Raw genomic sequence first — 13,124 nt, 5'->3', positions numbered from 1 at the left:
GCCCATGATGGTGTGACACTTTAGGAACTGGTTCTCCCCATCCTGCCTGAGCCACCAGGCTCCACTGTGGAGACATCCAGCTGCCCGAGCCTGACATTCAACAAGCTTCTTGCTCAGGCAGCCCCAAAACATAGGATCATCTCAGCACCCCACTCCTTCCAGCAAGCTACCACTCAACAGCTTTTTTTCCACCAACACCTGACTCATACTTAAAACACTGTGCCCATGGTGAAATGCTTCACTGTTTGTTCCCTTTCCGCTGGACCACAAGAAACCACCACCCCAGTGGCTACAGCAACACTGCAGCCAGGAGAGACAGAGAAACGTGTAGGAAGACCACTGAAGTAAGCCCAAGATGATCTCTGGAGGATTTAAATCATCCATGCCTCAAACCCCACACGCAAAGACAGCTTGCAGAGGCTTTAGAGATCTGCCCAAGGTGAAGGCAAAGCTCAGCTGGGGACAAACCCCAAACCACAGGGTAAAGCACAAGATAAAGTGAACTCCTGCGGTTTCCAGGAGAGGAGGGTGATCAGCAGCCACCCACTGGGCAGACAGAACCAGAACCAAGTAGCCCACGGGCTAAACCAGCAGGCACTGCTCTGGATCAGCGCAAAGCTGGGCAGGCATGTCCATCTGGGCACGTGCACATTGACCTACAGCGCTGCTCATCTGCCACCTTCCACTTGCACCAGAACCACAGATTTATTTCTTTAAGGAGAGGAACCATCCTGGAAAAGCATCAGCCACCGCGACCATGAGCAAACACACTGCTTCCTCTGCACATCGGAAGCAATGGGGGATTGGAAAAGTTCCCCCCTGCCCTTGGACACTTCCTTCAAGAGGAGAAATGCCTCAAGCCCACCACCACTGTGTAGCAGGTGGGGTATCAGGCAGGGAACCAAGGAGAGGGTCTTCCTTTCAGACAAAGCACATCCCTTTGCTTCCCTCTATTTACCCCACCACCACACCCATGTTGCAGACATTACTTGTTTGCCTTTTGTTGTTCCCCCTCCCCTGCCTCTCACGCTGAGAGCCAGCTGCCTCCGCTCAAACCCATCAATCCCAGCCCAGAAACAAAGCCAAAGTGCTTACAGATGCGCCTGGCATGAACCTGCCAAGGGGACTCAGCTGCGGAGAAGGATGCTTTTGCCACTCTCCCCTGTTCAGGCTTTATACCACAACAGGCAGAGCCAGTGCTGGTTTTTGAGGTGGAGATCAATGGCCAACCCAACCAGCTCCAAAAGCTCCAGGATCTTAACCATGACCACCTGAGGAACTTTCAGACAATCAATCAAACACCAAAGGGTTCCATTTACATCACACCGGATGCTGCTTCAGAGCAGATCCTCACACACAAGGTGAAAAAGCAAAGCCCCATGGGACGGTTTTTGAAGCGTAGCGCTTAAAGATGCAGAGAGGCAGCAGCTGGCTTTGCAAAATGGACTAACATTCCCCAACCCCGGTGCACCCAGTCCGAATGTCTTCAATAATCAATCACGTTGGGCTGAACATTTCTGCAGACCCCCATCCTGCATCCCCAGATAACCAACATTTTCTTTTCTACTGAGTCGGTATCCCAGCATTTTGGCACAAGATGCCAAGTGACCTAAATTTAAGTGGTATTTTCAGCTTTACTACCCAATATAATTATTGCAGAAGTTCAACTCTTTGGATTTTACAAAGAGAAAGGATGAAATGTAAGTTGAGTCTGTTATAAAAAAAGTTTCTTTTTACAGCATGAGAAAACTTCACGGCTCAGCCTGAGAATGCTGGAGTTGCCATGATAACCATTTGGATGTGTATCTAGACCTGGCAACCTCGATAAACACTTACCCACATTCACGTGATTGTCAACTCACAAATATTTACCCACATTCATGTGACTGTCAACACAAAAATAACTCGGGAGAGTTTGAAAGATTTGTAGGCTGAAGCGAGCTGCTTGGATGACCACACCAGATCGGGTGTGCGGCACAGCAGACACCAAGGCCTGCAGTCGGTTTTTTAGTTACATGGAAGAACACAGTTAAGTTTTTTTTTAAACAGCACTTTCAGACCTTGAAATCTTCACTTGACTGGAGAACAGAACTGGTTCTGCATTTTGCAAACCATAAGTAGTGTGAAAAACAACAACAAGCGTGAGCATGTTGCCGGGTCCTCTTTGCCCATCTTCCCCAAATTTAGCTGAATGTGACCCACTTCCAACTTAACCGTGTTTCTCTATGCGAAGAAACCAAAGCCCCGGGAAATCAAGGCAAGCCATGGCAATGTAACTCGCTACAATAAACCACGAGTCATCACAAGTGACACTGCACTTCATACATGCAGGTGCCACAGGCACAATCTGCCCGGGGGGGCAGATGAAAACTAACTTCAGACACTGCTTTTTGTCTCCAAGTTCTCAAGGGTTTGTTTTTGCTGAGCACCGAACTGAACACATATCACTAGAAAGAGAGTGGTGTCTGCATCTACGCCCTTATGTATCCACCACCCTGCAGCCTTTCTCCTCTCCCCTAACATTTATAATTTTAGAGAATAGATTCATCTCTGACTCTGCACTGGTTTTATTCTTGACCTGACTAAGGACTAAGCATTAAAAAAAATGCTTTGCATAAATCTGCTATAGCAAGGCTGCTCTTTCCCTTCCGGGCCAGTTTTTTCCAAAACCACTGAGCACCAAATGCAGAAGAGAAACTGTGAGAGAGCAGTGTTTGAGATGAAACAGAGAAAGAGAGTGATGGCCTTCCGAACAGCTCAGCTCCTGCGGTTAAAGCATCTACAGCATTGCCACACGGCGCTTGCCTGAGTAGCATCCAAAACCACTGCCAGCCTCCCATGGGAGGCTGCGAAAGAAAACAGGGACACAGGGAGAGCTGCAAAGGGAGCAGGCAGGAAAAAAGCAGCTGGGAGAAAGTTGTGAGGGGAATGCAGGAAGAGAAACACAAATAATGAAAGCAGGGAGGAAGACGAGCAGAAGAGGAAGAGGAGATGCACAGTGGAAATGAGCTCCTCTCGCTCCTCCCTTCAGCCTCAGGAGCCACAGATCAAACCCAACCACACAGCTTTATTTTCTGTACTGAAGAAAGCCAACACAAACAGCCCCAGTGATGCGTAGCTTCACAGAGGTGAGGGGGTGGGATTTCTTGTTGCTTGGTGGTTTTAAGACGTCTTTAAAATGCATGGCAGTCCAAGGGAAGAAACCAGAAAGCAGAGGTGCCACGTGCATTCTCCAGAGAAGCTAAGACCAGCACAGAGACCAAGCACAGCCAGCGGCGATACACAGCGCGACACTGCCCAGGTCTGAGAGCCCAGCTGTGCATCACAGCACTGCGCAAAATACTCGAAGGTCACTGGGATGCCGATGGCCAGGGGAAGGCAGGGAGCCAGTACCTTTCATTGCCCGGCTGGAACTCGGAGAGCAAGGACGGCCTCCGCCGCTGCGGCTGCATGATTGACCCTGGCGGGAGGTGGGAAGTGAAATCCCTGGAATGATGCTGGTACTCCAACAGCGCAACGTCCTGCAGAAACAAACACAGAAGAGCTCGTTAGGCTGCTGGCATTTTCAAGCATGTAGTGAACCAGAGCAATGCCAAAGAAACGATACTTATACTTTTCCTTTGAAGGGCCAGGTGCTGGACCACACAGCTCAGTGCTTCCCCCCTCAAAAAGAGTTCCCAGTAACCCCCAGTCCCACAACACGCTGGGGTGGCAGTCAGCCCCAGGGGTCCAACCTGCCTCCAGCCTCTTACTGGAGCTGCTCGCAGGCTGGCTCTGGGACCCCAGCAAGCAACCCAGGTGCCAAGTGCGCACGCAGGGGTTTTTAGCATCCAAGCAGTCTTGATGACAACTTCAAATCCAAAAGGAAGAACAAGTAAGAAGAAAATGCAAAGTCACAGGATACTTTCTGCTTCAATAACGCACACAGCGGTATGAAGAAAGAAAAAAGACAATAAGAAAAAAAAAAAGAAAAGAAATCACAAGTGTTATCTTGAGAGCATCCCTTTAAACCCAGCTCCCCTGGACTGAGCTCAAGGGGTTTGAAAGGACAGTTCGCTCCTTATTATGTGTACATCCCTTTTGTTCCCTGACCCTTGGAGAGTACAGTACAGCATGTTCCTGATTTTAATTAAATAAGAAGCCCTCCTGCTCTGTACCACAGACTCCTTCTAGCAATAGTATTTTAGCAGCTACATTCAACTGCTATTTTTCATTTGCAGATAGATACTTGACCAGAAGACTAATCATCTAATTAACTGAGACCTTCAGCAATGGCATAGAAAGCCCTGCCACAGAATATCCCTGGTAACACTGACACACGATTACATTAGAAGAACCAGTCCCACCTGGGAATCTAATTTGAACAGTTCTCAATTGGAACAAAAAAAAGCTCTAACTCCCTCAAGAAGGAAAAAGAAATTTCAGTCTAAAAAAATAATCAATGAATTAAATACCAAGCGCATGCAGTTGGTGGGGAGGGAGGGCACTCTCAGCCCTAAACACTTGCAACAGAAAAGATTCATTCTGCCGCAGTGAAGACCGACGTGTTCCAGTACTAGGGAAGCTGGAGAAGCGCCCCAGCAAGGTGCACGGCAGGCAAAGGATGCGGGAGCTTAAATGGCAACAGCCTGCTCCTAGAGACCCCCTCACCCAAGCCATAAGGGAACAGAGCAGCCCAGCACTCAATGCCGCGCTCTCCTCCAGTCGGCTGCAGAGCAGAAGAGAGTATCAAAGCAAAGATGTTGCATCTTTGGCTACCAGAGAGTAAAACGTGTTTGTGTTGCAGCTTTCCAGAAAGCCAGGAAGAAAAACAGAAATTGTAAGCACTGGTGCAGGGGGGCTGAGAAAAGCAGATCCCGTACCTCACGTTCAGCCTCTCTCACATAAAAGCTGAAAGGGCCAAATAAGAGGAGGAAGGTGGTGCCTGATGGCCATTGGTTCTCCTCGTACCAAGAACGTGCAGCAGTTTTTGGAATCTGCTTCATTCCCAGAATCAGGCGTTAGTGTGGGGCTGCTCCTTTGCTGCTCTAACCAATCTTGAGAAACACCAGGGACCAGGGCCTCTGCCAGCCCCAAACGCCAGGTCTCCACCTCCTGCCTGGCCATTTCAGACCTCAGCTTGGAGGGCGAGGGGTGTCTTCAGACAGGTTCTTATGGTATACAGAGAGCATCACTGGGACAGCATCTACTCATCCTCACAGGGGTGCTCCACTTCTGCTGCCAATCCAAGCGTCAAGGGGGAATGCTACCCCGTGATGCTGCTTTTCCTTTAGCTCTACAAAGCCACGGGGAGCTGCAGGACAGACTATGCCATCAGTCCAACCACAGATGGGACAAACACAGACAACTGAAGTCAAGTAGCCCGTTAGCTCTTACAGCCCCAAAAATGACTTTCCTGTTTGCACTCATCCTGGTTTTAACTTACAAAAAAAAAAAAGAAAAGAAAGCGTGATGCAGCTTGTGACATCCACCTACAAAACAAACACACCATGTCTGGGAAGATACACCAATAGGCCCACAACGAGGATCAGCACCCTCTGTGGGCGTAGAAACAAGAATTACTCGTCTGGGAGGCTTGAAGGCTGTGCCCTTGAGAAAAAAAAAAGGCTCTTGCATGTCCCAAGAACCATCTGTTTTTCCTTTCCCCCCTGCCCACACTCGGCTGAGCTTTGCCTTTTCCTCCATCAGAAAATCAGTGGTGGAGCTCAGAGCTGGCATGGCCTGAAGTGACAGGGAAGCTCGTTACACAGGGCCGTCAGCTTGAGGATGGGATGGCAGACGCGCCTCTCCGGCTTCCCTGCCGAGGGCAGGGCTGGTAAGCACCAGCTCCTACTTTTCCAGATACCACCCAGCTCGCTGTGACCTGCTCCGCTTTGCTCACATCAACGTTCGGTTTTACCAGAAAACACAACCCAAAAATTAGTGAGGAGGATGAAAATTGACAAGTTTCTGTGCCCTGTGCTGAACTGTCAAAGGAACCGCGGGAGACCTGGCAGGATGTAGGTGGTTTAATTGCTCAGAAAGTTACTACAGTAAATGGCACTGCAAGCTCTGACTGTGTTTTTCAAGATGCAAATGTTGGAAAGGTCTATGAGCTGCCTTCAGAAGAGGCTGCGCTTTTGTTTAGCAGCGTTTCAAAGATGTGGGCTGGGAGGCCCCTGGCTGCACCTTCCACACGCAGGCAAAGACAAGCGAGCAGCATCCAGTGGGTGCTACATGAGTTCCCCACCACTGAAGCACACAACACAAATGTGATTTAGTCCCCATTCCGACCTAAAATTTCTAGCTCAGCCTTGGCACCTGCTCAAGGGCAGCTGTAAGACACCTGAAATAAAACTACAAAGTTCTGCAGCTCCAAGCTACATGTTGCTCCTTTTCCTCTTCATTGTTATGCTGGATTATACTCAATTCTACTTTTTTCTCATTCTCTCCCCCTCTTTACATCTCTTCTGCCCTCTGCAAACCCTCCACCCACACACCCCCAGTTGTTGACATGTTGGAACACCTCCTCCAAGTCCCTCAATTCTCCCATTGTCTCCTGCCAGGACTTTGTTCCCTTTACACCAACCTTCCTGTTGTTTCTTGTTGTTCAGGTGCTCACACACAGAGGTACTTTGTGAAAGTTTTTCAGAATTTAATGAATTCAGCAAATGCCATGAAATAGAAATCACGGAAACAGAAAGGCCATGGGTAGTCAGGGGCTCTGGCACATCAACAGGTAGCAGGGGTGGAAGGGCAGGAAGAGATGCAAAGAGAAGATGAACAAGAGACACAAAGAGAAGATGAACATCTTTTCCACTGCTGTTGACAGAGTTAAGGTCCTTCCCTTAGGCGAAAGAAAGGAAATGTTTCCCAAACAAAACCAAAGCAAAGCAACCAAAATCACTTTGCAAGTCTCAACGTCAAGATCTTATCACTCTCCTGATAAAACAGCAGCTTCCCAAAATATAACCCTGGGTGAAAGGAACTGGGTCCCCTCTAACCACGTGGACAGACTATAAACAAACAAGCCAGAGTTTCCGCTCTCTAGACTGTGCAGTCTAGAGCCACAGACGGTTTGAGAACCGGCCCCGTGATGTAGGAGCTGAGCTGCTGTGGTCAGGGTTACACCCTCCCGTCCCACACACACCTCTCTGGAGCAGCTCTCTGCCAGCCACGAAAGTAGTGCTTTATTCAGGACAGTCCCTGCAGTGTCCGTCCTCTCTCACAGAAGCAAATCCACATGACATAGACAGATCCCCCCAAAACACCTTTACTGTGGAGCACTAGTAGGGGGATCCTGTCCTCCAGCACGGACACTTGTGCCCTTGCACGACCCAGCACATCCTTGCTCTGGTGCCTCCTGGGACACCCACCTACCAATGCTCAGGGGCAGCAGTGGGCCCAGATCAAGAGCAGACCTGGAAAACCATGGAAGTCACTTAGCCAGGAGAGGAAGGCTGGTTTCTTGTTGTTGGGAGCAGCTTGACATCTACGTGCGGTGAAGAGGCTGGGTCACCTCTGTCTTCCAGCCCCAGAAATGCACCACTTGTCCCTGACAAGCCTCCTCGTGTGACACCATGCTGGGTAGAGCTGCCCTGGCCCAGATCACCAGCCCTGCATGCAAGAAAGACACTTCCAAACCAGCCAGCTACACCTCCAAAGCTTAACATGAAGCCACCTAACTAAAATTAGAAAAACAACAAGGAAAATCTACTTTACTCAGCTGTGAATTATGTTCCCGCACCAGCTCCTGAGCAGATCACCCAAATTAAATCAAAACAGGGAGCAAGCTCTTCAGGGTTGAGGAAGCTCTGCCTCACGTTGCCCTGCCCTGCTCCAAGTGTTCCGCTGGGAAGGGGCTGCAAGCAGAAGGGACAGGTATATGGGGCCATGTGGGTGCTGCTAAGGAGGCAGGCGATGGGGAGCATAAACAGCTGCTGGTACCACCACCAGAACCACAGCTCCCTGCAGCAGATGATTCCAGGTGCCCACAGCATCACATACCCTGCAATTCAGCAGTCAGCTGGAGCCACAAGTGCCCCAGGCAGACGTCAGCATCCCACATGAAGGCTGCAAACCCCCAGCCTTTCACAGCGGTGGGACTCCCTCTCCGACTCTCCTCTGAAACGTCAAATGTGTCTCAGTCAAAAGCCTGACATGGGCGATGCTGTAGACAGACCTCATGACCGCTCCCTGCTGTGGCAACTGGTAAAAGAAGGTTCTTGAGGGGAAAATGACTGAAATGCAGCTGCTTTCTGCCTAAATACAGCCAGAAACCTGCCCTGATGAGAGCTGGCTCCACCAGAGGGTCCTTCTGAGCAGCTCCTGGCCCCACAGCACAAGAAGCTGCTGACTGGGCTGAGCCAGCACTAACAGCATCACCAAAGGCGGACACCGCCAGTGTCTACAGTGCAATAAATCACCCCGGCAGAGCGACGCAGCACAAGGCCAACGTTTAGACAAATAAAATGCTCAAGAGCCAAAAGCACCCTCATTAAAACGCACTTCTTCATGCAGCAGACTGAAGAGGTACTTGGGCCCAGCCAGAGGTGCCGAAAGCGTCCTTCACCGCCAGTGAGGAAGGCTGGACATGTCTGCGCTGCCCTGCCCGGGGGTGCCGGTGAAAGCACTCCCAGTCTCAAGGTCTCTTTCTGTTATTACTTGATTTGAGAGTGCCGAGAGCACCATCTCCCTCCCCTTCCTGGAAAATCCTCTGACCCTAAATAACCCGAGCCCATCAGGCTCATTCAGACACGCTAATCAAACTGTCGAAAGCCAGGAGACTGAATGCAATATTACAGAAAAGCCTTTGGCAATACAAACCCCGAGACAGCTCTGTGGAAGGAAAAAATAAAAGAGAAAAAAAAAAAGAAGCAGCTTTTATTTTTTCCCCTTTTTCTACATTTTTTTAAAGCTTTCCACCTGCTGCCTCCTCTACCATAACGCCTCCAGCGAAACCTTCTGCACTGTCCCATGACCTCACGATAACCCACACTCTGAACTAATAACTGCATGCAGCCACGCAGCCTTTCTGCCCCTCTCGCTTTCTGTTTTGAATGCGTGCACTTGCTGCTGTGCTCCACTTCTTCTTCCCCTGCTCGCAGCTGCCCGGGGTCCGAGTTGCCTGAACTCCAACAAGGAGGAAGAAAGGGGGCTTTGAAAGCGATGCTGGAAGTACCCGCAGGCACTGACCCGCAGTGCGCCGAGCCAGACAATGCTGGGCCATGGCCAACAGCAGCTCTGACCCTGCCTCCCAGCTCCGGTGTAGAGCACATCCATACAGACAAAGGCATCTACTGACTGCTCCATCCAGATGGTATCCCCTTGGCTGCAAGAATTAGCCCACAGGAGAAGACCCCGGAGACAGGAGGCCTGCAAGAAGGAAGCCTGGAGCTGATCTTGCAACAGAACAGCAAACTGCTCCTCCCCTCTTCCTCCCACCAACAGAACAAGCGCAAACACCCAGTGCTTCTGGCTTCCTTGGAAAACAGAACCGGAGCAAAACCAGGGAGAGCTAGAGTGCAACCAGAAGAGCACCAGCAGCACGGCTCCAGCAGCCCCAAGTGTTAGACCTGTCCCCCGCTGCTTACCACGGCTTCAGCTGAGAAAGCAAGCAGGAGCTCCCCACCGAGTTTCGGTGCACAGACGGCTTCGCATAAAAACCACCGGCTCTTGTTCCACAGCGATGCTGAGGAGGAACGGTCCCCGGGTCAGCCACCACATCCGCCAGCTGAGCCGGCGGAGGGTGGCACTGGCGCCTGTAATCACGGCACGAGGCGCAGGCGCCCTCACCCAGCTACGAGCTGCTGCCCCACACCATCCTCGTCACTTTTCGCAGGCAGGCAAACAGGCCAGGGCACTACACACACTCATCAAGGAGCAAATCCCAGCTCCTTGCCACCTCCACCAAGGATTATAGTGTGGGCTGTTCTTTCCAAGCTCACCCGGTGTTGTCTTGAGAATAATTTTATTTCTTAACGACGTGCTATTTCCGCTGAAGCACTCCCAAGTGTTTAGCCTAAATGAGGCCGATTAATAATGGCGTGGTCCGAATACTGAGCAAAAGACAATGCCAAAACATCCCTATTTATTTCCCTATATATGAATTACCCCTTATCTAATTTCAGAAGAAGATGCCTGGCCCATTCCTGCTGTTCGTGAGCAGCACATGTGCTGGGAACTCCGCAGGGTGAGGGCACCAGGGCTGGTGCCCCAAAAACCATGGTGCTGCTGGCACACAGAACCAGAGCTGCGCACTTCACAGCCGCTGCCTTGCCTGCTCCGCACTCCTCATCGTCCACAACACCCCGCTGGTTCTGGGGGATCTGGTCCATCCCATGCCTCACCTTCATCCCAGGTGCCCTGGTTTCCACTGGTATTTCCCAACAGACGAGGAGAGGCGAGAGTAGCTGCCAACAGCACTGCCCAGAGCAGTGCCAGCACATCCCTCTTCTCGTCCTGCATTTCTGCTGGTTTTTCCCCAAATCAGAGAACTTCCTGAGCTTCTGAAGCCTAGAGTGATCTACCAGATGAGGATGGCCGGAGGGGACACGCATGTCACAGTGGCCAAATGTGGTGGCCAGGACGTGATTATACAATCTCAGACAGCAAAGCCACCCTGGAAGCTCATGGCATGTTGAGCTTCCCAAACCCCTGGGAACACGCAGCCAGCATGGAGTGGCATATCCCAACTTGAAATCTGCAAGTTAATAGCTGGCCTCAGAGAGTTCAGCAATTAGTTTATGCAACCAGCTGCAGCCCAAGCCCCTCGATGCGGCACAGGAGGCCGGGCTAGCAGTTGGTGCCACCTGCAAGCCAGGCAGAGCAGCTCGCCAGTCCAAGGCAGAGTGGCCAAAGCAGCACAGTCACTGCTCCAGCAGCTTTGCCACAGACAGGGGATGCCCTTCACCCCTGCTCTGCACACCCTGAACTTTGAAAAAACAAGTTGCTTTATTTAAACCTCTTTCCGCCAGCAGCAAGCGTGACCTATTTTAGCAATAAAAGGGAAAGCTCTCCGGTGCCTGGATACCCCTTGGCACTGGCAGTGCAGCAGTTGCTCATCAGACCGAGAAATGCACTTTTTAGCCTTTGCCAAGAGAAAATATTTTTTTTTCCCAAGCTGGTTCAGGTAAGAGAAGAGGGAAGGTTTGTGAGGAACTGGGGAGCAGCAGAGTTGTCGCTGCATGAGCTCCAGACACTGCATGGGCTGCAAAGGGACCAGCATGGCACACAGCCCCTCAGCCTCCCAGCGAAGAGCCACCCTCCACTACTGAAAACCTCCACCGAAGTGCAGAGGAGGTGGTTATTGATCAAAACAGGTTGTCCACAAGTACACTGCTGTCTGCCCAACTTCCTTCCCAAACCCTGGGAGGAGCTCACTGCAGATTGAAGGAAAAAAAACATATAACAAACAACAACTCCTCCACAATCAGCTCTACTGTTGAAGATAAGGCCAGTAATAAAAACCTGGCTGAATACACACATTTTTATCTTACCTACGGGGATAGAACATGTGCTGAAAAGACAAATGCCCTTATTGTTCCAACACAGTCTCGCTGCCATCCATCTCTCAGAAGCTGCTGACTTGGCCTTTTGTTTTAGGAGGTGACTGCACCGCACGTGGCCTCTTCTTGGAAGGCATTGATTTCTTCTGCCATCCCTGCACTGAGGCCAGGGCTGCTGCCAGCACCATTAATGTCTGTACCAGCTGCACAGAAATGCATCCTTCCCTACGCCCTCTCTTCCACCTCTCCAGTGAACCAGGGCTGTCACCAGCCTTCAGCTCTCCCATCTGAATGTGCCATTCAGGGAGAAGTAGTCACGTCTTGGTGTGAGGAGCTCTCAGCTGTTGTGGCCTCCCAGTCATCTGACCAGTGCCAGGTGCTGGAGCCAGCTGCCAGCCTGCTCCCGGCCAGCCAGAGGTGCCGCAGAACAGCACCACATCCCTTACAGTGCTGCTTTTGAGTCTTTCTCCATGACAAGAGTTTTGTCCCAGTTGCACCCGGGCGCCTTTGAGCTGGGGATGACCCGTCTGCCCGCCCTCCATTCCCTACACCTGGTGCTCTGCTTCCTGAAGTCACTTGTGGCCATGGACACCCATGCTGGGGGAGCAGCTCTATTCAAACAACAAACCCAAAACCTCTACCTTAATAAAACCAGGTCATTTTACTCCTCATCGTGTTCTGCAGTGCGGTCCCCCACCATAACTACAGACAGGTCCACTTAAGAGCCTTTCACCTTCCCACATCTCTGTTCAGCACTCTCCTTCACTTCCTTATACCTCCACAGAAAATCCTTCAGGTCAAAGAACTTGACTTACTCACTATTTTGTATAAATGTGGTGACAGCGACAATGAGCAAAAGGTGTCTCCAGGGCCTGATGGGGCAACACAAGCAGAGTCAGCCAGCAGAGAGGCAATCGCTTTGTGTCTCCAGAAGTGGCTTTAGTGGGTCTCTATCATCGCCAAACCACATATACAGAAAAAGTTCTTTCTTCCCCTCTGGATACACAATCTGGAGAGCAACCAAAAGCAAAGCATCACCCTCTCCATCGAATCGTGTCCAGAAAGCAGATTAGGGAGCAACCACAGAAGTTTACAGTAGCTTGAAGAAAAGAACTGTTTTGTATAAAGGTTGTATCCTAGTGAAAATGAGCTTTAAGTACAAACTGCTATAAGCCAACTACTTCCTGGCAATGGGAGAGAGACCCCAGGGCAGGGAATTAGGTGTCCTGTTCCTTCACCTCCATGCTCTCCCAGTCCCACAGCAGAAAGCCTATTTTCCCAAATCCACCACTGAGCTGCTCAGAGCTCACGCAATCCTTCACTGGCAACCTCAAGGTACTTCAAGAGAGATCACACCGAGCTCTTGCGACAGACTCGATCAGAGTCAGTACTTCCAAGGTATGCTTTTGATTTTCAAGTCATTCCTTAAAATATTAGCTGGAGCCCAGCAGGCAGAATTCAGGACGCAACTCTGGCACAACCACCTCCCCCCCCACCCCCAGCCCCGCTCAGCTGCACAGCTGGCAGCAGGAGGCTTCTCTTTGCACTCAGAGGCAGCTGGAGAAGGCTCTTCACAGCCTGGGGGATTTTAGCATTTTGCACGGTAAACTCTTCCGCTCTGCAAGTTCCTGGAGCACT

General features: G+C 50.8%; 1 protein-coding gene across 17 annotated transcripts in view; it reads right to left on the bottom strand.

Annotated features, from left to right (window-relative positions):
* NCOR2 (nuclear receptor corepressor 2) overlaps positions 1–13,124 on the bottom strand; it is a 251,275-nt gene that overhangs the window by 159,711 nt on the left and 78,440 nt on the right. For all 17 annotated transcript variants that reach the window (XM_054082546.1, XM_054082556.1, XM_054082558.1 and 14 more), the window contains exon 3: positions 3,394–3,521. In XM_054082546.1, coding sequence (XP_053938521.1) covers positions 3,394–3,521 — 128 coding nt within the window. The remainder of the gene's footprint in view (positions 1–3,393; positions 3,522–13,124) is intronic.

The sequence above is a fragment of the Cuculus canorus genome, chromosome 17, assembly GCF_017976375.1.
Source record: "Cuculus canorus isolate bCucCan1 chromosome 17, bCucCan1.pri, whole genome shotgun sequence".
Classification (NCBI taxonomy): domain Eukaryota; kingdom Metazoa; phylum Chordata; class Aves; order Cuculiformes; family Cuculidae; genus Cuculus; species Cuculus canorus.
This window is presented reverse-complemented; position numbering and strand designations above follow the sequence as displayed.